General features: G+C 36.7%; 1 protein-coding gene across 5 annotated transcripts in view; it reads right to left on the bottom strand.

Annotated features, from left to right (window-relative positions):
• Positions 1–25716, bottom strand: part of SLF2 (SMC5-SMC6 complex localization factor 2) — a 48289-nt gene that overhangs the window by 7172 nt on the left and 15401 nt on the right. For all 5 annotated transcript variants that reach the window (XR_002082604.2, XM_019459171.2, XM_019459172.2 and 2 more), the window contains 11 exons: positions 24743–24845; positions 19365–19440; positions 18427–18568; positions 13386–13488; positions 12211–12387; positions 10908–11005; positions 10097–10184; positions 8726–8857; positions 8207–8284; positions 4921–5007; positions 1836–1904 (listed from right to left, as the gene is read on the bottom strand). Coding sequence is in view for 4 of the 5 variants with exons in the window: in XM_019459171.2 (XP_019314716.1) it covers positions 1836–1904; positions 4921–5007; positions 8207–8284; positions 8726–8857; positions 10097–10184; positions 10908–11005; positions 12211–12387; positions 13386–13488; positions 18427–18568; positions 19365–19440; positions 24743–24845 (1153 nt within the window). In the remaining variant the exon portion in view is untranslated. The remainder of the gene's footprint in view (positions 1–1835; positions 1905–4920; positions 5008–8206; positions 8285–8725; positions 8858–10096; positions 10185–10907; positions 11006–12210; positions 12388–13385; positions 13489–18426; positions 18569–19364; positions 19441–24742; positions 24846–25716) is intronic.

Below are 25716 nucleotides of genomic sequence, written 5' to 3'. Positions count from 1 at the left end.
CAGTTAGTTTGTATGTAAAAGGCAAATTTATAGTATGGCAAATTTAATACCAGGTGCTTATGCCCCTCTTAAGCAAAGTCCCCTTAGATATGACACTATAAGCCTAAGTAACAAAAGGAAAAATAATAAAACTGGACCTCATCACAGTTAAAAAACTTTTGTTCTAACAAGTGATACCATCAAGGCAATGAAAAGACAACACACAGAACTGGTGACTATATTTGCAAATTATATACTTAACAAGGGATTTGTCTTTGGAACAAATGGAGAATTCTTTTTCTTTTTTTTTTGAATTTTTAAGTCTATTTATTTTCGAGGGAGACAGAGACAGCGTGAGCAGGGGAGGGGCAGAGAGAGAGGAAGAGTGAGAGAAAATCCCAAGCAGGCTCTGCACTGTCAGCGCAGAGCCCGATGCGGAGCTCGGACTCACAAAACTGTGAGATCATGACCTAAGCTGAAACTGAGAGTCGGAAGCTTAACCAACTGAGCCACCCAGGCACCCCCAATTTTTTTTAAGTTTATTTATTTATTTTGAGAAAGAGAGAATGAGCTGGGGAGAGGGGCAGAGAGAGAGGATCCCAAGCAGGCTCTGCACCATCAGTGCAGAGCCCGATGAACAATTCAAACTCATGAACTATGAGATCATGACCTGAGCCGAAATCAAGAGTTGGATGCTTAACCAACTGAACCACCCAGGTGCCCCAAAAACAGATGGAGAATTCTTACAATTCAATAATAAAAAGATAAAAACCCAATTAAAAAACAAGCAAAGGATTTCAACAGACATTTCTCCAAGGAAGCTACATGAATGGACAACAAGCATACGAAATGTGAATCAAAACCACAAGGAGATTCCACTGTTTAACACCTTACTATGGCTATAATAAAAAACAACAGATAATAACAAGTGCCAGCGCAAAGTGGAGAACTTAGAAACCTCATGCATTCTGGTAGCAACGTAAAAGGGTGCACTTCGGAAAACAGTCTGGCAATTCCTCAGAGCATTTAACACAGAATTACCATATGACTCAGCAATTGCACTTCCAGGTATACACCCCAAATCTTTTCATTTGAAAACATGTTCACAAAAACCTGTGTAAAGTTATTCATGGAAGTATTATTCAGAATAGCCAGGAAGTGGAAACAACTCAAATGTTCATCTCAAAAGTGGATAAATCAAATGAGATACATCCATACAATGGAATATTATTTGGCAATAGAAGGGACATATGTGGTAGCTGGATTCGCCTAACATGTTGTGAAAGAAGCCAGTCATAAAAGACCACCCAGTATATCATTTCACATCCATGAGATGTGAAGAATAGGCAAATCTATACAGACAGAAAGAGCAGTGGTTGTCTTAAGGCTTGGGAAGAGTTGGTAATAGAAATTCAGGTGGTTGGGGAATGGGCAGCGACTGCTAATGGGTTCTGGGATTTCTTTCTAGAGTAACAAAAATGTTTTAAAGTATATTAAAAATTTGGTAGTGATGGTTACACCGCTCAGTACATATACTAAAGACCACTTTTAAATGAGTGAAATGTATGATACGTGAATTTTATCTCAATAAAACTGTAAAGAAAAACGCTCCTGAAGACATAACCCCCTTTTGATGCAATGTAACATTTTAAAATGGGCTCAATAGTCTCTGGAAATAAATTAATATAAAGCAAACAAAAACTAAAAAACATATACACACTACTATATGGGAGTTTTCAGTTTATCTTAAGATACCAAGAAGCAAGTGCTTGGTCATATTTTTTACGAACAGTATGAAGAAATGCCATTTAGCAAAACTACTAAGAATAAAATAAAATTGTTTAATAAAATGACACCTGAGTAGGCCGACAGTTCTGGATTATTTCCTGCCATTTTCCATGTATCCTGGCAACCAGGTCTTTTACCTTAAAACATCAAAAAGGGGAAAAGGGATCAGATCAAAACATTCTTAACTAAAATCAATTTAATGTTTTATACAAATTATCTGATAGTTATGACAGGCCCACACCCAACAATTCAACTTAATTTTGTCAAGAAAGAGAAAATAAACTACTCATCTTCTGGCTTTCAAATCATAGTGATTAATAATAAGACTTTTCTTGATCACCATAATCTAAATTACTGAATGCTTAAGACTCTATTCTCCCATTAGTTACCAAAGACCATCCAGAGAAAAACATATTCCCTGCCTTCAAGACACTTATATTTTCAACATGCTGGCTTTTGAACACCCACATAGAGAAGCTGAAGTGTGGGCTTTGTTATAGGCCCGAAGACTTTGGCTGTTCCCTGCCTTTCCAACTTCTATTTGAAAGACTTGAGGCCACAAAAATGGTTGTCATTTGCTCCTTTCCACATATTGGAACATCCAAGATTCACTGTTACGTCTCTCTAGGTATCTGCAAAGTACTATGAATCTTCTTTATTATTATTATTATTTTTTAACATTTTTTTCATATTTATTCATTTTTGAGAGAGAAAGAGGACGAGTGGGGGAGGGGAAGAGAGAGAGAGAGGGAAACACCGAATACGAAGCAGGTTCCAGGCTCCAAGCTGTCAGCAAGAGCCCAATGCGGGGCTTGGACCCACGTCGAGGTAACTGACTGAGCCACCCAGGCACCCCTATTATTATTTTTTAAATGTTTATTCATTTTTGAGAGACAGAGAGAGAGAGAGAGAGAGAGCACACGCGAGTGCGTTCGAGCATGCCCCAGTGGGGGAGGGGCAGTGAGGATCTGAAGCAGGTTCTGTGTTGATAGTAGACAGCCTGATGTGAGGCTCGAACTGACAAATCATGAGATCATGACCTGAGCTGAGCTGAAGTCGGATACTTAACCAACTGAGCCACCCAGGTGTCGCTATGAATCCTCTTTAAGTACCAAGTATATTCCTGCATTTGAAGGTTTAGTAAGACTGTCTGAAAGTCAAACTTTTCAACCACTCTAGAGATACTCAATAAGCTCTTAAACATAATTGCTTGAGAAAAATGTTTTCAACAAGTCAGGAATTTTATAGCTGCTTTAAGGTCTGTTTCCCCCCGCTTCCCCTTTAGAGTTCGGCAGATTCAGTTTCTCCAAAACAATCACCTTTTCTACTATGGGCTGTGAAGAGGCAACTTCTCAGCAGAACCATCCTCTGAAGCAATTTCCATACATCTCTGTGCTCTCTCCACTCTTAAGTAAGAGAAGCCCTGGCACCAGTCTATCCTGACCCTTGGCTTTAAGAAACAGAAAACTTGGGTGGTCCTCTTTTCTCTTTCAACATATCTGTCAGCAACAGCCACTACCACCAAGTTCTACAGGCCAGTAACTCGAGTCAATGTTCAAAAGCATGTGCTTCTCTGAAACTATGGTTTCCACTCTAAGGCAAAGAGCTATCCCCTACATATTTCTGAAAATCTGCAATCTGATACGACTTCATTAGCTGCTCATCTTTGTATTTAACTTAAATCTACTAAAATAAATACACATACCGAATCCAAACAGGCATTGTTGAAATGGTTAAACTTTACAGCTAATTAATGTAAGATATAAAGTTACAAAGCTGAAACTTCACATTTAATGATTTATCTAAACACAGTGGAAAAAAAAAAAAACAACCACAGCTTTACATTACAAATGCTAAAAGGTGATTTGGAATAAAAAAAAATCCTTAGAAGAAAAAGCTTTAAAAAAAGTATTACTTATTTTTGTTTCGGAAAAAAACGTCAAATCGTTTTATTAATACTAAAGTTGCTTTCCTAACTCCATTATCATATTCTGCTTTTCTAGTGTCTTTGAATATACTAAATTTTTAAGAAAAAAGTTTATTACCAAGCTTACTGAACCTTTTCCATCCTAGAGCTCAGACTGGGTGATGTAGAACTGAGAAATCTGAAGAATCCTTTTTAATATATCCTCTAATGGAGCATTCAAAGAATAACAGCTAACCTATTTCTTCTCTATGAACAAAAGTTTTCAACCATCACAAAACTTTATAACCACTTTTAAAACTTATATATTTATTTAAACAATGCTTTTAACCCTTGAAACTCACTTAAGCATAAAAGTCTTAATTTGTACAATAGGACAAAAGCTAATAAATTTCATTAGAACTGAAGAATTTTCTCCTTAGCTGTCAGGAGCTTTAGAATAGAGAGTATAGTAAAATGAAAAATGTATTTGTTTCCAGATTTTTTTTCCTTTTCCTTTTATTTTTTGAAGTAATCTCTACACTTGGGGCACCTGCGTAGCCCAGTCAGTTAAGCATCTGCCTCTTGATTTTGGCTCAGGTCATGATATTGCCATTCATGAGTTTGAGCCCCTTGTTGGGTTTTGCTTGGGATCCTCTTTTTCTTTCTCCCTGCCCCTCCCCTGCTTTCTCTCTCTCAAAAACAAACTTAAAAAAAAAAAAAAAGTAACCTTAACACTCATTGTGGGGCTCAAACTCACGACCCCGAGATTAAGAGTTGCATTGCTCTATGGACTGAGCCAGGCAGGCGCCCTTCCTTTCATTTTTAATCTAGTTAGAAGTACTTAGTAGAAGCTTCTACTGACTTCTGTTATTAAAAGAGAAAGTCATATTTCCCATCTTATGTGTACTTTTTTTTTTTTTTAATTTTTTTTTCAACGTTTTTTATTTATTTTTGGGACAGAGAGAGACAGAGCATGAACGGGGGAGGGGCAGAGAGAGAGAGGGAGACACAGAATCAGAAACAGGCTCCAGGCTCCGAGCCATCAGCCCAGAGCCTGACGCGGGGCTCGAACTCACGGACCTCGAGATCGTGACCTGGCTGAAGTCGGATGCTTAACCGACTGCGCCACCCAGGCGCCCCTGTGTACTTTTTTTTTAAAGAGAGGCTTATATGTTTCTTTTCCTTAAATATTAACATAATCAAGGTTCAACAACAAAACCTAACAATTCTTTGAAAAACACACTTACCTTAGTTCTATAAAACAGTCTTGCATCTTCCCTAATGTCACACTTAACATGCTTTTCCAAAGCCCCACAGAGATGCACGAAGTGTTTCTGTGCAAAACAAGCATGAGGAATGAAAACAAGTCTGAAGCATTGTAAATTAACAAAGAGATTATGCCGTAAGAACAAAAACCATTTAAAAATCTGTCATTAACTAGTTAGTGACTTTTGATGTTAACCATCCAACTTAATAGCAGTCGTATCAGTGAAAATAGTAACTGCCACAACAGTAAGACTGTCAAGGTTTACTCCAAGTTGACATAAAAATATACACAAAAATGGAAGTTGTTTTGCTGTATATTAAGCTACACTAATGAAAAATTAATGCTAGAGCTCAGACTATGAAGTAATAATGCTCAGAAATTTAGAGTCCTTTTTTTCTAACACGTTCTGTAACTGAATATTCAAATAACAGCTAACTTACTTTTTCTCTATGAACAATACAAGCTTTAAAAGTACTTTTTTGAAAAATCAAGTGTCTTAAGTTTTAGAAGTGTATAGGCCAAAAGAGTCATTGTCATATATACACTAAAGTTGAATATACTAAGGTGAGAATGTAAATGGACACTTTTGGAAGGGAAATATAATAACCACTATCTTATAATAATTAAAATTTGAAAAATTTACAACCTTTGATCTAGAAATTCTAATTCTAGTAATTTATCCTATAGAAATGCTTATATAGGTTGGTAGAGATCTATAAATAAGCATGTTCACGTTAGTACTGGTATAATCACAAAGAGTATAATGTTCATCAAAAAGCTTTTGAAGTACTACCGTTATCAGACAGAAGTGCTAATATCTTAAGGCAAAAAAAAGTAAGTTGCAAATATGAACAGTATGACTCCATTTTTTGTTAAGTATATGCACAAATTATGGAGAAATTTATAGGAGGGCACTGGATTATAGGAGTCTTTCACTTTTTACCTTACATAGTTTTAAAACAGTTGAATTTTTTAATAATAATCACTGCTTCTAATCAGAAAAAAATAATTAAAAAAAATGTGAAGACCATGTAAGAACAATATAGATACATGACAATAGATTCCAACCAGGAGAGCAAACATAATTCTATGTACAATAATGTTTATAAAAATACATGAACCAGTCACTGCACAAAGAAGGAAACCATGAACAACATGAAAAGGCAATCTACTGACTCGAAGAAGATATTTGCAAAGGATATATCTGATAAGGGGTTAGTATTCAAAATATAAAAACACTGAGAAATAATCCAATTAAAAATGTGCTGAATACCTAAAAAGGCATTTTTCCAAAGACGACATACAGCAAATAGGTACATGAAAAAATGCTGAGTATCATTAATTACCAAAGAAATGCAAATCAAAACCACAATGTGATATCACTTTACACCTGTCAAGAACGGCTAGAATCAAGACAAGAAAAAACAAGTGTTGGTGAGGATGTGGGGAAAAGGAACCCTCACATTGGCAAGAATATGAAGTGGTGTGGCCACTGCGGAAAACAGTACGGAGGTTTCTCAAAAAATTAAATAGAAATACCATATGATTTAGTTATTCCATTACTGGGTGTTTACCAAAGAAAACAAAAACACTAATTTGTTGTCGGTTTTTTTTTTGTTTTTGTTTGTTTGTTTGTTTTGAGAGAGAGAGAGAGAGAGAGAGAGAGTGGGTGCACAAGCAGGAGAAGGGGAGAAGGAGGGAGGGAGAGAGAGAGAGAGAGAGAGACAGAGAGAGACAGAGAGAGAGAGAGAGAGAGAATGAATCCTAAGTAGGCTCCATGCCCAGCACGAAATCATGACCTGAGCTGAAATCAAGAGTTCGACACTTAATGACTAAGCCACTCAGGCACCCCCAAAAACACTAATGTGAGAAAAAAAATGAACCCCTATGTTTATTGCAGCATCATTTACAAGAGCCAAGAATGGAAGCAACCCAAGTGTCCAGCGACAGATGAATAAAGAAAATGTGATATATACACACAATGGAATAGTACTCAGCCACAAAAAGAATGAGATGTTGCCATCTGAGACAAATGGATGGCCCTAGAGGGTATTATGCTAAGTGAAATAAATCATACAGAGAAAGACAAATGCTGTATGACTTCACTTATACATGAAACCTGAAAAACCTAACAAATGGATAAAAAAAGCAGAAACAGACCTATAAATACAGTGAACAAACTGCTGGTTGCCAGAGGTAGGAGGGGTGAGAAGATGGGCAAAATGGTTGAAGGGGAGGGGGAGATACAGGTTTCAAGTTACGGAAGGAATAAGTCATGGGGATAAAAGGCGCAGCATAGGGAATATACTTAACGGTACCGTAATGGCGCTATATGGTGACAGATGGTAGCTACACTTGTGGTGAGCACAGCGTAATACATAAATCTGTCGAATCACTGCATCATACACCTGAAACTAATGCAACATTGTGTGTCTACTTAACAAAAAACAAAACAAACAAACAACAAAACCCAAGAAAACCCCACATCAACCAGTCTCGTGTCCTTTTCACAATGCCTGGAAGGGGGACCTGCATAGCTCAGTTGGTTAAATATCTGACTTTTGCAGTTTGAGTCCCACCTTGGGCTCTCTGCTGTCAGCCTGGAGCCCACTTCAGAGTCTCTCCTAATCTCTGCACTTCCCCCACTCGCATGCGCTCTCTCTCCCTCTCCCAAAAATAAAAAAATAAACATTAAAAAAAGTAAACAAATATAAGACAGGTTGGAATACCTAGAGTATTCTCTAGGAATACCTAGAGAAACATGAGGACTTAAACAAGAACTTTCTCCAGAAGTACGGATTATGGTAGTTTTGGAAGAACAGAATAATTCAAGATGAAAAGTTTAACGCAGGGGGATAATTAAGAAATGTGTATCTAAAGTAGCCTGACTTACTATCAGTTTAATTCTGAAGGCAACTATTATTTCTAAAGAAAAAGAAAGTGTAGCGGGAAAAGAGACTGGAAGAAACCAGCTTAGAGCTGGCCCATTTGGTGAGCTTGATTATCTTATTAATGTATTACATTGTTGTCAAGTTATGATGGTTAAATTACACTCCAATAAACAGAACTAGCACGTACTGAAAAAAATTCTTGTCAATGATATGGTTGCAAAGCTACTATTACTTCCCTCTTTTCAGCGTACACTGGGATTTCTAGAGCAAACTCCAAGTTAACTTTTACCAAGTTTTCTCCTATGTAAAGAACATCCATTCATTCCATCAATAGTGACACTTATTGAAAACAAAATAGCACTAAAAACTACCTACCCGTTGTCCAGAAGAGAAAGAATGAGAACAACTAACTTCACCAACTAAATGAAGAAGAATGTAGGTCAGATAATATGCCTGTTAGAGAAATAAATAAAACAAACACTCATGAATTTGCTAGCATAGATGTCATCCCAGTTTACAAGTTAGGAGAGTTGCCCAGGAAGGATTAAGAATTTGCTAAAGTTAACTGAGCTGGTATGTAGGGAAATGCCAACCATTTAGCCTAAGCTTCCTGACTCCTAAGTCAAGTGTGTTCCTTTTACCATCTCCTAACTGCCCTAGTAAAGGACTACAAAAAATACTCCCAGTATTAAATTACCAAAAACCATCCTATAACTTCAATTCTCAACTCTCAAGAATAGTGGAGTTTCATGACAGCAAGAAGTAAAAAAATATCATTTACTTTATAACTGTGTTTGCTAGAATGTATCTGAGTCTCTAAATCAGTCTGTAGTTAAAAAGTTGGCATCAGTCATGCTCATATGTATTTTTTTGAAATGACCTAGCCCTGGATACCTGCTTTTCAAGCTCCAAATGAAGGCTATCATCAATAGTGCCATTTGGTTGTTCAGCCCTTTTCTTCAGGACCATTTTCTTCAACAAATCCGACGGTTTCATTTGCACAAGGTAGCGATGTAGGACTGATATCTATTAACAGAAAGAAGAGAAACTGAACAATATGAAGCAATGCAACTGCTCTTTCCCAGTCTACTTTTTTGTCAGTGATCCTCTGTTCATCTGGACTTCTCTAATTTTGCCCCTTTAGCTTTCTTTATAGTCCAGCGATAACGATTCTCCTTTACTTAAAAGTCCTCAATTGCTTAAAAGGGATTTTAAATTAAAAGGTTCAATACTTGTAATGGAGGATAAAAGCTGGAGGAGGAGACTAAACGGCATTACAACAGAGGCAAAAGGGAATGCTTTCTCTGTGAAATTATTTGAAAGTCAGCAAAACTGAATCTCGCTGTGAAGAGAAGTCACTGAATTCTGAAAAGAATTCTCTTTTGATGGAAGTAGGTATCACTGAAAGGATTGAGAGCTATTTGGCTGGTGGCTCAGAAATGGTCCCCATATATCTGGAATCAAATCGACCAGAACTCTACTATCCCTTTCAATCTCTGTGTCCCTCTGCATCCTGTGCATACTTCTATCATTGTTCTTACTACAATGAACCACAACGGCTGGTTTATTTTGTTTCAACGTAGATTATGTTTTCAAGGGCAGAGTCTCTATCTAATTCATTTTTTCATCCCGAGGACCTGTAGAGTATCTTATACTGAATTGAAGTTCACACAAGAACACATCTAGATCAGATTATACATTGAGTTTTAAAATTCCAACTATGTGTAGGCCCTGTAGCCCCCTTAGTGCTATTAATGTTTGTAAAAAGCTTTCAGGGCCTCTCAGTGGAGCTTCCAGTGGACATGTTTAAACCCACTCACATATATATGATATATTCAGTACTGAACAAGTACTAGAGGACAACCATGTTTAAGCTCTACAACTTAAAGACTAGTATTAAAACAGGTACAAGATGCAATTAATGTACAGTGGTTCTGCAACTTCTAATCCTGTGATAAAACTGCTAATCTTGATAAGGTGAACTAAATAGTCCTATTTATATAGCACATTATGACTTTCCCAGGAGTGTCCACACATTAATTCATCTAATTGTCCACAACCATTCTATATGGTGTTGGGTATGGTATCATCTCCATGTAACGGATCTCATTAGGAAGGACCATTCTAAAGATTACATAAAGAGTGTTATGCCTGAGACTTGAGATCTAACCCCTAGAACTTTTGACCTAAGAAACATCAATTTTCCCTACACCTACCCCACTATCTTTCCCATTTGTAAAAAGAAAGCAGAAATATTATTTATACCTGAAGATTATTGGCATTAGGGATATCTTCATGTTTCTCATCCAAAAGCTTTGAAATAATCACTAGGCTGAGGCACTGTCTCAGTTGCCTGGAATTAGAATTTAAAAGTATTTAAAATGCATTTTAATCAACACTGCTTGAGAAGCAATGAGCCAAAAGTTGCTCTTCTAATTGGAAACATAGCTAATGTTTCAAGAGAAGGCAGTACAAGAACGTATAAACTTCCACAGAACAGTAAAATTTTCACGTAAAATATTTGTACATAAAGTTAGAACTGTGTGAAACTCAGGCAAATCATTAAGAGCCTTTACCTTTGACCATGCTGATTTACTGAGAGAAAACCTATTTTATTGCCTGAATTTATTTTTACTAAAGCAAAAAAAAGAAAAAAAAGAAAAAAGCCAGTTCATTCATTTTCATATGTGCCATCTGTATCTGTATTGTTACAAGCTAAAATTTAAAAAAGAATACTATGGACTGCCTGTCTGGCTCCATTGGTAGAGCATGTGACTCTTAATCTCAGGGTGGTGAGTTCAAGCCCCACACTGGGCGTGAAGCCTACTTAAAAAAAAAAATTCAAGAATATCATAAAATATTTTATTTTATGATAAATAAAATACATAAAATACATAATACATAAAATATTTTAAGTATTAGAGTCAGGCTGTCAATGCCCTTTCCCACAGTTGAATATGAAATAAAAGACTGATCTAACATTCAAAGGAATGATGAAAGGGAATAAAGAGCCCAAAAGCATTTCATTAATATAAACATACGTTTTTCTTCACGCTTAATTCTCAATTTTCAATACCTTCCACGAGATGTCCAGTTAGGGACCAGCTGTACCAACCACAGAAGGTTGTGGGGATGACTAGACAGTTCATTTATGGCCAGACAGAGTTCAGGCACCTGAAAACAAAGAATAAGCAAGATTTTTCAAACAGGTCAGTGGAACCAACTTCTAACAGACCATCCACATCCTTTACTGCCTTAATGGAAGCATTATGACAAAAAGAGCACTCGTTTTCAGAAATAGCATGGAGTCTAGAACCTGATAAAACACACACAGTACACGGATTTAGTTTTATTTTAAACTCTAGGACTGAACAGATACATTTAGCAGAATTTCACTTGGCTTTCAGGTTTTGTGCTATACCTCTACCTGTATCTAAACAGTCCTCTGGAAGAATTACAAATCTAAATCTAAACTGATCTAAATACAAATGCCATCTTCTGAAGGTGTATAATGAGAATTGCAGAAGATCGCACGTTTCTGACCTGTGTGCTTTCTTGCATTTTAGGGATCCTCAACTATTTCACAGTATTTAAAGTCTAACAAAATTGCTTCAAAATAATCTCTGAGTGGGGGAGTGAAGTATGGGATGAGGGTAACAGATGAGACAAGGTTGATTATATCTTGTTAATTGTTCAAACTGCGTGATAGGTACTTAGGGGTTTATCATACTCATCTACTTTTGCACGTTTGAAATTTTCCACCAAAAAAGATTGAAAAATCTAGTTTTTAAAAACCTATCAAAAATTATACATGTTTACCCTCAATGTGGCTACAGATGTGCAACTAAAATTTTTATTATATGTGTGACTTTGCTTCATCATTTCATGTAGGGCTCTCCTTGAAGGTCACTTCAGAAAGGCCTTCCCTGACTGCCCTACCTGAAATAGCAGAGCCTCCCAGCCTTGCTATTCTCTATACCCATGTCCTGCTTTATTTTAATTTGTAGCCTTTATTACAACTTGACATATTATAATCTACATTTACTTTATTACCTAACCCTCTCACAAGCATAAAACTGCCACGAAGGCAAGGGCTTTAGGTTTTTCACAGCTGTACCTACGTTACTGCTGAACCACAGTAAATCCCCAATAAATACTTTTTTTTGAATGTACGGCTGCAGTTTTAGAGAAGATTCAATTATCATAAATTTAAATACAGTTCCAGCAAAGAAGACCCCTTCCTCAGTTTATTTTTCATCTGCCAAAGATCTTAATTGAGTTTAGAAACTATTAATTCTGTATGCACTATGAAAGTCAAATTGTGATGCAGACAAAAAGACCAACGCTAAAACCAATAGAAAGGCTTTAAGTACAGTTACCTTTGTGTTCCAATCTCTAATGTTTTTCATCAGATTTATCAGGAGGCTCTGAAAGTCCACTAGAGGAATCTGTTTCAGCTGTTTTTCCAAACTCATTTTAAACAACATTAAAATAAGCAACATTATCTCACGATCCTGGTAACCTTCTGGATGTATAGATGTACACAAGCCTAGAAACTGTGACAGAAGTGTAGAGACAAAACAACTTAAGGAGATACATTTTACTTGAAGAGTTTAAATTTGAAAACTTTCTGACAAAAAATACAAAAGAGAAGTTATAGAAAACAAAACATCCAGATGTCTAGAAAAAAGAAGGCAAAAAGAAACATGCATGTTAATAGTTAAATTAGGACATAAGTATTTTCTTCTCTAATTTTCATTCAGATTTTTTTTAAATGGCTCAGTATCACTGCTTTGATTCAGCCACTAAAAAGATTTAACACTGTTATTCGTTTTTTGTTTTCAGAGAGAGAGAGAGAGAGAGAGAGAGAGAGAGAGAAAGACAGAGAGAGAGAGCGCAAGTGAGCAGGAGCAAGCAGAGCCAGTGGGCATACATGCACATGTGCATGTCTGAGTGGGGAAAGGGGCAGAGGGAGGTGGTAAGGGGAGAGGAGGGGGAGGGGGGGAGAGGGGGAGAGAGAGAGAGAGAGGGAGAGAGGGAGAGAGCGTGCAAGCGAGGGCTAGCAAGGGAGCATCCTAAGCAGGCTCCATGCTCAGTGAGGAATCTGCCTTGGGACCCAGTCCCAGGACCCTGGTATCAGGACCTGAGCCGAAATCAAAAGTCATGCACTCAACTGACTGAGCCTCCCAGGTGACCCTATTATTAATTCTTAATCACTAAGTCATATGGTAAGTAGTAACTTTTATTTTCATACATCCTAACTCTAAAAAAAATTGTTTCTAAAAAATACTGGTTTCTAAAAGCTTCTTGGTAAAGGTATTCCTAGAAATACATTAATTCTGTAACTTTGAGCTAAAGTTCCCTTTCACTCCTAATACTAAAACAAAAATAAAAACAGCAAAAACAATGTTTACTACAAAGATTACTGCTAAGAAATTCCAGAGATTGGAAATCACCTGGTAAAAACACTAGTGATTTTGTTTTAAAACAACTAACCACAAAACTAAATGGTTCCAGTTTTGTGCTAAAGACATTAAAAAGAGTTTTTCCCTACCTTAACCACATTTAAAATGTTGGTTTCAGGAAGAGTTGAAAAAATTGGCTTACAAGATGAATCTTCACTTCCTTTCCCTCCCAATGTCATCTGTGTTTCAGAACTATTGAAAAGTGAATAAAACAATGTGAAATTGGGCACAAAATAATGATTTTAAGAAATACTGAACAACAAAAACTAAGTTTTGTTTAGGCATAACTTATAAACAATAAAAGGAACATATCCATTTTAAGTTGTGATCAATGTATATAGGAGCATAACCACCAACAGAATCAAGAAGTAGAACATTTTTCCATTACCCACAAAAGTCCCTTCATGCCAGATCCAAGTAACTTTACTATCTCCCATTTCAGTAAACACCAGTCTGATTTCCGTCTTTATGCATTAGTTTTTCCTTGAAAAGCTACTTTTTATAAGGCAGTATCCTCACTGCTCTTGGTGTCAGAGAACTATGTAGAAGGTAGCTCTGGCTACGAAGAACTCATAATAAAGACCTCATGAATAGAGAGCAAATATAAAGAAACAATTTTAAGCACCCCAATTCCGGTTGAGGTAATCGGTGAAGGTTCATGGAGGAGGAGACACATGAATTTGGCTTTCAAAAGTTATTTTACTTAAGGAAAAATTTTTATATGTTTACTTATTTTGGGGGGTGGGGAGGGGCAGAGAGAAAGTCAGACACAGAATCCGAAGCAGGCTGTAGGTAGGCTCTGAGCTGTCAGCACGGCTCACGCGGTGTTCGAATCCATGAACCATGAGATCGTGACCTGAGCTGAAGTCAGATGCTTAACCAATTGAGCTACCCAGGCGACCCCCTTGTTTACTTTTTTGAATAAATATCTTCATATGGTTAAAAAACCTCAAAAGGTATGAAGGTATGGTACGCTGCGCAGAACCACCCTTTCAGTCTAGACCTTCTGCCACCCATTTCCCTCCCCACAATCACTACTAGTTTTAACCCTTCCTTCCACGGGCATTTTATGTATACACAAATAAATATGAATATATGGCCCCCTTTAATATAAATGGTAACATATACTATATGCTCTGTTGTGCACTTTCACCTAATATATCTTACAGATACTTCCATAACTATAAGTGAAAAGCTTTCTTATCTCTTAAAGTCTCTGCTTGGTAGTCCTGTGTGCCTTCTTAGCTAGTTAACCTCAGGAAAATTACTTAACCTCTCTGTGCCTGACTTGCCTGTAAAATGGGAGTGAAAATACTATCTAATAGCTGTAGTGACTATGAAATGAAGTACTATATGTTATGCCCTCAGAACTGCACCTGGCACATAGTAAGCAATATATAACTATTAGTACTTGTGTTGATTATAAACGTATCATGATTTATTTAATCTGTCTCCATACTGTCTTGCTCTTTCCAACAGTGCTTCAATAAGTGAGACAGGTAATGTTTTGGTGAGCAGACACTGATGATGGAGGTGAGAGACCAGCAGGAGGAAAAGCCAATGCCACAATGACTAATATGAAGGAACAGTGAACAAATCAATTTGGTTAGAACAAAAGGGAGAGCAAAATAGAAAATAGGTCAGAATCAAACTGTAGTCTTAAATACAAGATGTAAAGGTTTGAGAATAGGGGAGATAGAAGTTTAAGGCTATACTTTCATAAAAGGAATCCTCCAACATTGAAAAGAATATCTTGGGGGTAGAAAGCCCCTGGGGAAAAGGAGATTTTTTTTTTTTTTTTTTTTTTTTTTTTTATTACCAGAGTAGGCATGAAAAGAGGATCTGAATCAGACTGACCCTGGGAACAAAAAAAGAAGGAACAGCTGTGAGATGAGCAGAGGAAGAACACAGGGATGTGAGAGCTGATGGAATGTAGAAAAGAAAGAGTTATGACTCATATTTTAAGTCTGTACATCTAACAGAATAACGGTCAAGAAAAGAACTGTTCAGGGAGCCTGGATGGCTCAGTCGGTTAAGCATCTGACTCTTGATATTGGCTCAGGTCACCATCTCGCAGTTCGTGAGTTTGAGCCCTGCACTGGGGCACTGTCAGCGCAGAGCCTTCTTGGGCTTCTCCCTCCCACCCCCGTCAAAATAAATAAATTAATTAAAAAATAATAATGTGGCAATACATAGTATTACATAAAAAAAAAATTAAAAAGAAAAAAAAGAAAAGAACTGTTCTACTATCTATCTTTTAGTATCTTAGTCTCCCTATCTGAATATTTAAGCACCTTCAAACATTTCATGCCTACCAGCAAAAATGGTTAGGCTGCATGTGAGTCTTAGTGAGAAGAGCTGCAGTCGTATCTCAACAGGATTCAGTCTTGTACTTGTGTTGCCTACACAGGCATTTCATCACGTTTCGCTCATTCCTTTACCAGCTCCCTCCTGCTTTCCTGTCCTCATCAATGCCTATCACTACACAGCAACAGTGACTACAGCCACCACCTCCCTGCTGGAGTCACCAAACCTCACTGAGGTCAACTTTTCAACTGATAAGTAACCAATAAATAAACTACTTTACTAAGTATCATTTGCATGTGTTATGTCTTAATGCATTTATATCTTTATTTCACTATTTCCACTATAGTACCTGCTTGCAACAGTGAAGAAAAATTCAAATCTGTTGCATACAACATACAAAATTACCACACATGATTGAATTCATTAAATGTTAATAAAATCATTGGTATTTTAACTTTTTAAATATAGGTAGTTTGACTATCTTAGTAATATCTGGGGGAAATGGTTGGGTTTTTTAGATAGGCTGGGAAAGCATTATTTTCCCTATTTAAACTGATGGAGGGGCACCTAGGTGGCTCAGTTGGTTAAGTGTCTGACTTCGGCTCAGGTCATGATCTCATGGTTTGTGGGTTCGAGTCCTGCATCGGGCTCTGTGCTAACAGCTCAGAGCCTGAAGCCTGCTTCGGATTCTGTGTCTCCCTTTCTGTCTCCCCCTCCCCTGCTCATTCACTGTCTCTGTCTGTCTCTCAAAAATAAATAAATGTCAAAAAAAAAAATTAAAAAAAAATTAAGTGCTGGAATATAGTCTTATCTGAAAATGTGCTATCCAATATATTTTTAGATACAGATTGCATCGGAGCAATAAAGGAACATGTATGGAGTAGAAAGGGAACTGGAGAGATAAGAGTTTGGCTTTAGATATACCAAGTAACAAGAATTTACCTTTCTCTTAGAAGTTAAGATGAGTATATTATCATGCTTAAGAACCATTTTTATTCCTGTGATCAGTTTATTCCTTTGTCCATTTTTCTATGTCTATTTTCTGTTTTTCTTAATTTGAAACTAAACCTTTGTCTGTAACCAGAGTTGTTTCATTCATACATATACGAACATGGAAAATTCATCTGAATATGTATCTCTTTCCCACTCCTTTTTGAAGTTTTTCTTTTGACTTTGTGTATAGTGAACACTGTCATGGTAATCTGTTTTTAATGTGGTCAAATAAGTTAATTTTCCTTTTTATGCCTTTTGAGTGTTAGTTCATACATAAAACCGTCTTTTCTAGGGTTATAAAAATCTTGTTTCTTCTATTACTTTTATGGTTTCATTGCATACATTTAAATCTTTGCTCTATTAGTTTGAGGTATGGATGCAAAAATTTTTTCTAGATGGCTACTCATTTTTCCAAATACTGGATAATACCAGATACTCAATAAGCCTACTCTTTCCTCATTTGTGGAAATATCACCTTTAGCATTTACATAGTATCTATATGTACTTGGTTCTATTTTGGACTTATTTCATTCCACTGACAGCTTTGAACCTTGTACTTGTCCCATACTTATATCTGCTAAGGCCGATCCTGCCTCCTAACTCTTCTTTCTCAAAGATTTTCAGCATATTATTTTTTTCCATATGACTTTAGAATCACTTGTATAGTCTCAACTCTCCCCCTCCCTACAAAATATCTGACTGGCATTTCTTATTCGAATTTCATTAAGTTAATGGCTCAACTTTAGGTGCTCTCACATACTTATATTACAATGCTTTGAGTTTTCCTATCTGAAAGCATGGTATGCTCTTTCATTTATTTAGGTCTTTTATTTTGTCTCTTAGTAATGTTTTTACACACACACACACTCTCTTCTATTTAAGTTTATTCCTAGGTACTTCATATATTTTTCTTATTATTGTAAATGAAGTCTGGTTTATCTCTTTTTAAAAGATTTTATTAAAACATTTTTAAATGTAATCTCTACCCTCAATGTGGGGCTCGAACTCACGACCCTGAGATCAAAATCACATGCTCTACTGACTAAGCCAGCCAGTTTATCTTTTAAACCAGGTACAGTTCATCTATCTGAAGGTTACTAATTTCTCTTTATTAACTTTGTACCCTGGCATCCATAACAATTTCTCTTTTTTAAAGTAGGCTCCATGCCTAATGTGGGGCTTGAACTCACAACCCTGAGATCAAGAGTCACATGCTCCACTGACTGGGTCAGCCAGGAGCCCCATACCAATTTCTCTCTTTTTTTTTTTTAATTTGTTATAGCTTTTTAGCTGAGTGTTAGGCTTCTTTGCATACATTAACATACTTCTGCAAATAATGAAACCTTCAACTCATTTGCAGTTTTTGTATCTCTTATTTTTTTCTCTTACCTAGTTGCTTTACTCAGTACCTCCAACAGAATAATGTCAAATAACAATGGGCAGTGTTATTTAAAAAAAAAAAAAAAAATTAAAGATTTTAAATGTTTCTATTTCTTCCTTGTTAAACACGATGATGCCCCCCGCCTTTTTTTTTTAAGTAGGCTCCAAGCCTAGCATGCAGCCCAATGCAGGGCTTGAAATGACAACCCTGAGATCAAGACCTGACCTGAGATCAAGACTCAGATGCTTAATCGATTGAGCCACCCAAGGTACCCCCATGATGATGACTTTTAGATTAAAAATGTGTCTAACTTAAGATCCATTTCAACTTTGAGAGATTTAAAAAAATCAAGGATGGGTACTGAACCTATCAAATGAATATTAACTGTTAGTGTATTACAAATTGTTTAAAAGAATGTTTTTGAAGTTAATTATGAAAAGAAAACTTACACTAGATTGTCTTCATTAAAGTCTGGCTGAAGATTCTCCAGAGGAAACAAAGACCTAAAATCAATTCCCATATTGAAAAACACAGCTGCTATATCAGATAATGATGGGATCCAGGGCCAAACTGGTGAATCACTGAAGGTATCTAGTTAATAGAAAAAAATATTTTATCCCAAATTCCAGGTTCACAGATGCACAGTCAGCATGTGAAACATGGATTATTACCATTTTACAGAAATGACATCTGGTAATGATATGTAAGCAATATAGTTATTTAGAATGATCATATAGGAATTATAGGTGTTTAAGTAAATGTGAAGGAAATGACATTTATGAAAGTATCTGAGAGTGATGATGAATAAATGGGTGTAACTCAGGAGGAAGTAACACATTTTGAAAAATCTGAAAATAACAATGGTAAAATATCAACTACTGCTAATACAGAAAGATTTTATCATCTTCAGTGCCCATATAGTCCCAATCCTCAAAACAAATGAAACACATAAATCATAACGCTTATTTCATTATAAGGGATCTCAAAGGTGAGAAAGCAATTGTCACATTTCTGTAGCGGATATTTTCAGTCTCCTCAGTGCATAATCAGCACAATACTTGTTTGCCAATAAGCCAGTTAAAGTAAATGGCTAAATAAATAAACAAACTTGCTATTTCCACTTACCCAGGACAGTAACCCATGAGTTGGTAGGTAAGTATTAGGTAAGGGTTGTCACCTCAAGATCTTATACCCTTTTTCTCAGTGCAACTAGAAAAATGCAGATACTCATTTTTGATTGGAGTTTCATTTCATTATTAAAGATTTTAGATCAAAAAAAATTTTTTATTCTATATTTCTGAATAATCTACATGTTTAGCGATATGAAAGACTGCGTACATAGCAACCAATAATTCACAATGCTAAATCAGTAAATTTACATACTCACCATTTCTAATTGTTATTTCCATCAATGTGCTTAAAATCTGTACAGACACAATACAGTCTGTATGAACCGACATCATCTGCCAAAGTAGATAAAAGTATTAAGAAAGAAGAAAACGAGCATTTACTATTTGCCATGCATATATAAAAGTGTTTTATGTGCATTTCCTTTAATGTGGTATTTTATGTGCATTTCATTTGAATACTTTACAATAGTTTTATGAAGTGGTCATACATCATTACATATAAGCAGACAGGCTCAGAGAAATTAAAATACTTTACCCAAAGTAATACATGAGGAGCTGGAATTTAAATCCAGGTCTAATTCTAAAATCAGGGCCCCTTCAATTCAAACATGCTGATTGTTTAATCATCAAGGAAAAGGCTGATTGATAGTTGATCTAATCAGATCATAAACTAGCCAAAGTATTTGAAAAGATACATGTAAATTAATATACCAATATACTTTTTAAAAGATGTTCAATATCATTAGTAATCAAAGAAATACAAAGAGAAATGACAAGCTATCGTTAGCTTGTCAAGAGAAGCTTGACTGAGATTGTTAAAGATCAAGAATATTGATAATACCCAGTATTCACAGGGTACTAGGAAAGAGGTAGTATACTTAGTGTAAGTATAATTTGGTAAAATTTAAAAAGGAATTTGGTAATATTTAAGCAAGGTTATTGTTTTTATACTTTGATCCAGTTAGCCTTTTTACATACAGAATTTATATGCAGAGGCATAAAATTTAACTTTACAAGACCATTTTTTGGGAACAAAATCTCAAGTTTCAAAAATTTTTTTTTTTTTAATTTTTTTTTTTTAACGTTTATTTATTTTTGAGACAGAGAGAGATAGAGCATGAATGGGGGAGGGGCAGGGAGAGAGGGAGACATAGAATCGGAAGCAGGCTCCAGGCTCTGAGCCATCAGCCCAGAGCCCGACACGGGGCTCAAACTCACGGACTGCGAGATCGTGACCCGGGCTGAAGTCGGACGCTCAACCGACTGAGCCACCCAGGCGCCCCTCAAGTTTCAAAAATTTTTAAAGAATCATGTGACATATTGAAAGTGATTTTATCTTTTTAATGTTTATTTATTTTAAGAGAGAGAGAGAGAGAGCGAGCGTGAGAACATGCAAGAAGGGGAGGAGCAGAGGGGGAGAGGGAGAGAGAATCCCAAGCAGGCTCCACGCTGTCAGGGCAGAGCCTGATCGGAGACTCGAGCTCCCAAACCAGAGATGATGACCTGAGCCAAAATCAAGAGTTGGATGCTTAACCAACTGAACCACCCACGTACCCCTGAAAGTAATTTTAAAGTGGTTTTGTAGGGGAAAACATTCCTCTTTCCCTTTTGTTTTGTAGCCATAGATTATGATTACAGTAAATTTAAATCTAACACATAAGGGAGAATAACTCAAACACTGGTTTCAATCAGGCATACCTGTGTTACTGTATGTTAGTATTTGTGTCATTTGTGTGTTTCTGCCATTTTCAAAATCTACCTGAGTCAAAAAGTCGGTTATCATGTTTGTGTTATGTTTTGCCACTAGTGGGCAGCACCCCTCAAAGGCATGTTTGGAAACAGGATAAGTTTTAGATAACAATCTTTTTCGGGGGGATAATGAATTCTAAGGTGGGCAACACAATACTAGGAGATAATTCAATAAATGTGCAAAGAGGTGTATATAACAATCTAATGTCTATCAATTGAGACTGGGTTAAATAAATCAGCATAACACTACAACAGAATACTATAAAGCCCTTGAAAAGGATGACAACATACCTATACTGATGTGAAAATAATTTGTTATCTGCAATAAAAAAATCGTAAGGCGGAACACATTCTGTTGATACTATCATACAGCAATCTATGTACACACAGAGAACAATCTAGAAAACACTAAAATGTAGCAGTCCCTGGAAACTGGGGAGGCTAATGCCTTTTAAATAATAACAAGCCTTTAAAAAAAATCTTAATTTTACTTGAACTTTTCAAAATTGAGCGTGAATCCCTTTGAAAATGCTTTTAAAAAGTAGTAAAGTGTCTTCCTAGTTTTACACAGTTAGGATAAAATCAGGAAAATGCGAACATTTTAATTACCCTTTAACAATTAAATTTACAAACTGTTAGTACCATAGATTTCATTCTTTTTTATGGCTGAAAAAAATTCCGTTGTGTGTGTATGTGTGTGCTGCATGTACATCTTCATCCACTCATCTATTGATGGATGCTTGGGCTGCTTCCGTAATTCGGCTATTATAAATAATGCTGCAATAAACGTAAGAATGTACATATCCTTTTGAGTTAGTGTTTTCGTATTCTTTGGGCAAAAAGATTAAAAAAAAAAATGCTAGAACCGTAGCATTAAAATAAATTCTGACACACTTTCTAAAAAAGAAAAAATAGTTTTAAGTTGGTATGCTCCATCCATCATGAAAAATGGGACTTGGAATTGAAAAAGAGAGATGAGACAGTGTTTTACACAGAAAAAGTAATTAATGAATGATTGTTACAGTTTTCAAATAATAAATACAAAGAGTATAAAAACTGCTTACACGAAGATATGCTTTAACGTTATCATCAGGGTTTTTAGAGGCTATAATGAGGAGGGCACCGGGGTGGCTCTGTCAGTTGAACATCGGACTCTTCATTTCAGCTCAGGTTGTGATCTCATGGGTCATGAGTTCGAGCCCCACATTGGGATCTGCGCTGGTAGTGCGGAGCCTGCCTGTGATCCTCTCTCTCTGCCCCTCTCCCATTCATGCTCTCTCTCTCTCTCTCTCTCATAAACATTTAAAAAAAGGATATGAGGACCCACATCAACAAGATAAAAATAAACACAGATAAATGCAAAATTTTACTTGTAAGTTTAAGAAAAGATATGTTACATAATTAGAGAATAACAAAGCTCTGGCATGACTGCAAATGAAATTTTTAACTACAGTACAAAATAGTATAAAATAAAATATAAAAAAATATGAAAACATATATATTTATACATATTTACGTATATATAATATAAAATATACATAAAGTATAAATATAGCATAAAACAAAAATATGTCGGTGGGTAGATGGGAAAGAGTCTCACTGGAGACTGCTGTTAAGAAAGACCTTATCTGGGAGCAAAGTGTCTGACTTCAGCTCAGGTCATGATCTCACGGTTTGTGAGATCGAGCCCCACATTGGGCTCTGTACTGACAGCTCAGAGCCTGGAGCCTGCTTCAGATTCTGGGTCTTCTCTCTCTCTCTGCCCCTCCCCCACCCGCACTCTGTCTATCTCTATTTCAAAAATAAACATTAAAAAAAAAAAAAAAGACCTTATCTGGAGCATATGTGCATTTATGGGGGACACATTTTAGGAGCTAAAGGTCATTCAGAAAGATGATCAGTAAAGAGACTAGAAATTTGGTGACTGGAGAGAGTTTAGTGTTGGGGAGAGATGAGGGTCATGATAGCTATTTTAAAATGAACGAAGGACTGTTAGATGAAACGTCTTCTGGAGAGCTCTTGAAAAGATAATTAGTACCACTATATAAAAACCACGGGGAGGCAAATTTTGATTTAATTAGGACTGTTTAAAAAATTTTTTTTTTACCGGGGTCCAGGTAGGAAGCTCCTCACCGCTGGAAGTAATACTCCTGCCTCATGGTCCGCACCACTTATCCTCTCTGCCTAGAATGCCCTTTTCCCACACAGTGGCGTGACTCATTCCAGCACCTTCTTCTCAGATCTTTATTCAGATGTCACCTTATCAGTAAGGCACTCATTATCAACTATCTTACACATACATTTAAAAAAGCAAACTTTCCCATCTTGACACTTCTCTGTATCTACTCTGGCCTACTACTTCTTCATAGCACTTACCACGTGACATAATAGATCTCTAAATATGCACACCACATACACATTTACTGTCTGTCTCCTCTATAGTACTAGAATGTGGCTCTCAGGGGATCAGAAATGTACATTTTCTCATTGCTGTTCTCTCCAGCACCTGGGACTCAAAAATGCCAGCTATATGAAAAAAATGAAAAAAAGGCTACACTGGAATATCTAGGTTCTCATCATTCTTTGAGATGTTATCTTAAATCCCAGAATAAACTCCTTATGTTTCTCTCACTTCTCACTTCACACACAATAATCATATTTTTTTGTTACAAAGTTACCATGCAGATAACATAAAATTTTAGATACTTTTTATAAAATTAAAAAAAAATTTTTAAGTTTATTTATTTATTCTGAGAGAGACAGAGACAGTGTGAGTGGGGGAGGGGCAAAGAGAGAAGGAGAGAGAGAATGCCAAGCAGGCTCCGCGCTATCAGTGCAGAGCCCTATGCAGGGCTCGAACCCATGAAACTGTGAGATTATGACCTGAGCTGAAACCAAGAGTCAAACGCTTACTGACTGAGCCACCCAGGCACCCCAAAATTTAGATAATTATTATATTTTTAATGTTTACTTACTTTTGACAGAGAGACAGAGAGAGACAGAGCATGAGTAGGGGAGGGGCAGAGAAAGAGGGAGACCCAGAATCTGAAGCAGACTCCAGGCTCCAAGCTGTCAGCACAGAGCCTGATGCAGGGCTCGAACTCCAGACTGTGAGATCATGACCTGAGCCAAAGTCAGATACTCAACCAACTGAGCCACCCAGGCGCCCCAAATTTATATAATTACTTAAGTAGACTTAAGAATTAAACATGAATGGGGAAGAGAAACATTTGGTTGGAGATATTTATATACAAATGGGGAAATGTTAGAAAACAAGTAAAATCCTAAAAATATCTATGCACTAATCTCCATAAAAATGGGACAAAAAAAGATTTTTAAAAACCCCACAAAGCTCCCACCCCCAAAACAGATAATGTAAGAATTAGAACTCTTCTAAAACTAAGTGTAATAGGGGTGGCCGGGTGGCTCAGTCGGTTAAGCGTCTGACTTTTTAGCTCACGTCACAATCTCCTGGTTCGTGGGTTTGAGCCCCATGTCAGGCTCTGTGCTCATAGCTCAGAGCCTGAAGCCTGCTTCGAATTCTATGTCTCCCTCTCTCCCTGCCCCTCCCCCACTTGCGCTGTCTTTCTCTGTCTCAAAAATAAACATTAAAAAAGAAAAAAAAAGCCTAACTATAATAATGATTTACCAGCGTGATGAAATGTCTTAGGCACAACTAACATTACGGACTATTCTGCACACTACTGGCATTAGCATTTCCTTTATAATCTACCTACACTGACTCTTTTTGCCTCATTTTAACCCACTGAAATCATGGGTTTGATATGCTAATTTTTTCTCTAGTAATGTGCAAATGTGGTATTTTGCTTGCTTTTGACTAGGAAATGCAACAGGAGACAACTATACTCCCCAAACGTTCTCTTACCCGAAACAGCCACTTTAACACAGGTATGGGACACTGGACATAGTGATAAGCAGAGGTAAGGAAGCCTTGTGTTGTCAAAAAAATTTGATCTGTTTTTCCTGATCTGAAAAAACAAAATGAAATTAATGACTGTTACTTTCACGGTAAGAAACTTCTACCACCATCACATCTGACATTATAGGGAAACGAGCAAGCACACCATCCTCAGTCCTTGGAGGTGGACTCTACCCCAATATGGATGGGTTACTCATAAAGGAAATTCAAGTGCTAGCCTAAAGCTGATCCAGTCTGTTGGCCTACCTCCAGATTTTTGTGGTGGACAAATCTACACTAGCTGGCAGTGTTGAGAAAGTATCAAGCTTAGCGCATCATCTGCTTTTGCCAGCTTGGGTTTGTACTTCCAAAACCTCACCACCGGAATTAATGTGATCTCTCTGGATCTGAGATTTCATGCACTGAGAGAAATTAGACCAGTTTGGGCATTGTGGTACAGACTGGTAGCTGCCCATCCCAATACCTATTCTTGCCTTTCCTCCTGGCAACTGAACACTGATTTTGATCTAGGTACACTTGCTGCCTGAAACAAAAATAATTTCCCAGTCTTCCTTATTAATTAGGTGTGGCCATGTTGACTAAGTTCTACCTAACTAGCCATAAGTAGAAATGTGTGGGATTTCTGGGAATTTGAATGTAAAGACTGGAATACCAGTAGCACTTGAGGCAACCAGGTGCTAAGGGTGGTGGAAAAGAAAGATTATATGGTGGAACACCAGTCCTGGACTTCCTACCTCTGAACTTCTTTCACATAAGAAAGGAATATACTTCTTGTTTAAAGCCCCTGCTATTTTGACAGCTGCTGTTATTATATGCTAATCTTAATCCCAACTAATCTTTATTAGTTAGGCATGTAATATGCCAAGAGACCACCTTACACTGATTCCATAATTAATAAAACACAAAAGACAATAGTAATG

Source organism: Panthera pardus, unplaced genomic scaffold (assembly GCF_024362965.1).
Source record: "Panthera pardus isolate Hobbes unplaced genomic scaffold, ASM2436296v1 HiC_scaffold_22, whole genome shotgun sequence".
NCBI classification, from domain to species: domain Eukaryota; kingdom Metazoa; phylum Chordata; class Mammalia; order Carnivora; family Felidae; genus Panthera; species Panthera pardus.
Note: the sequence above shows the minus strand (reverse complement) of the source record. Positions and strands in the feature narration are given on the sequence as shown.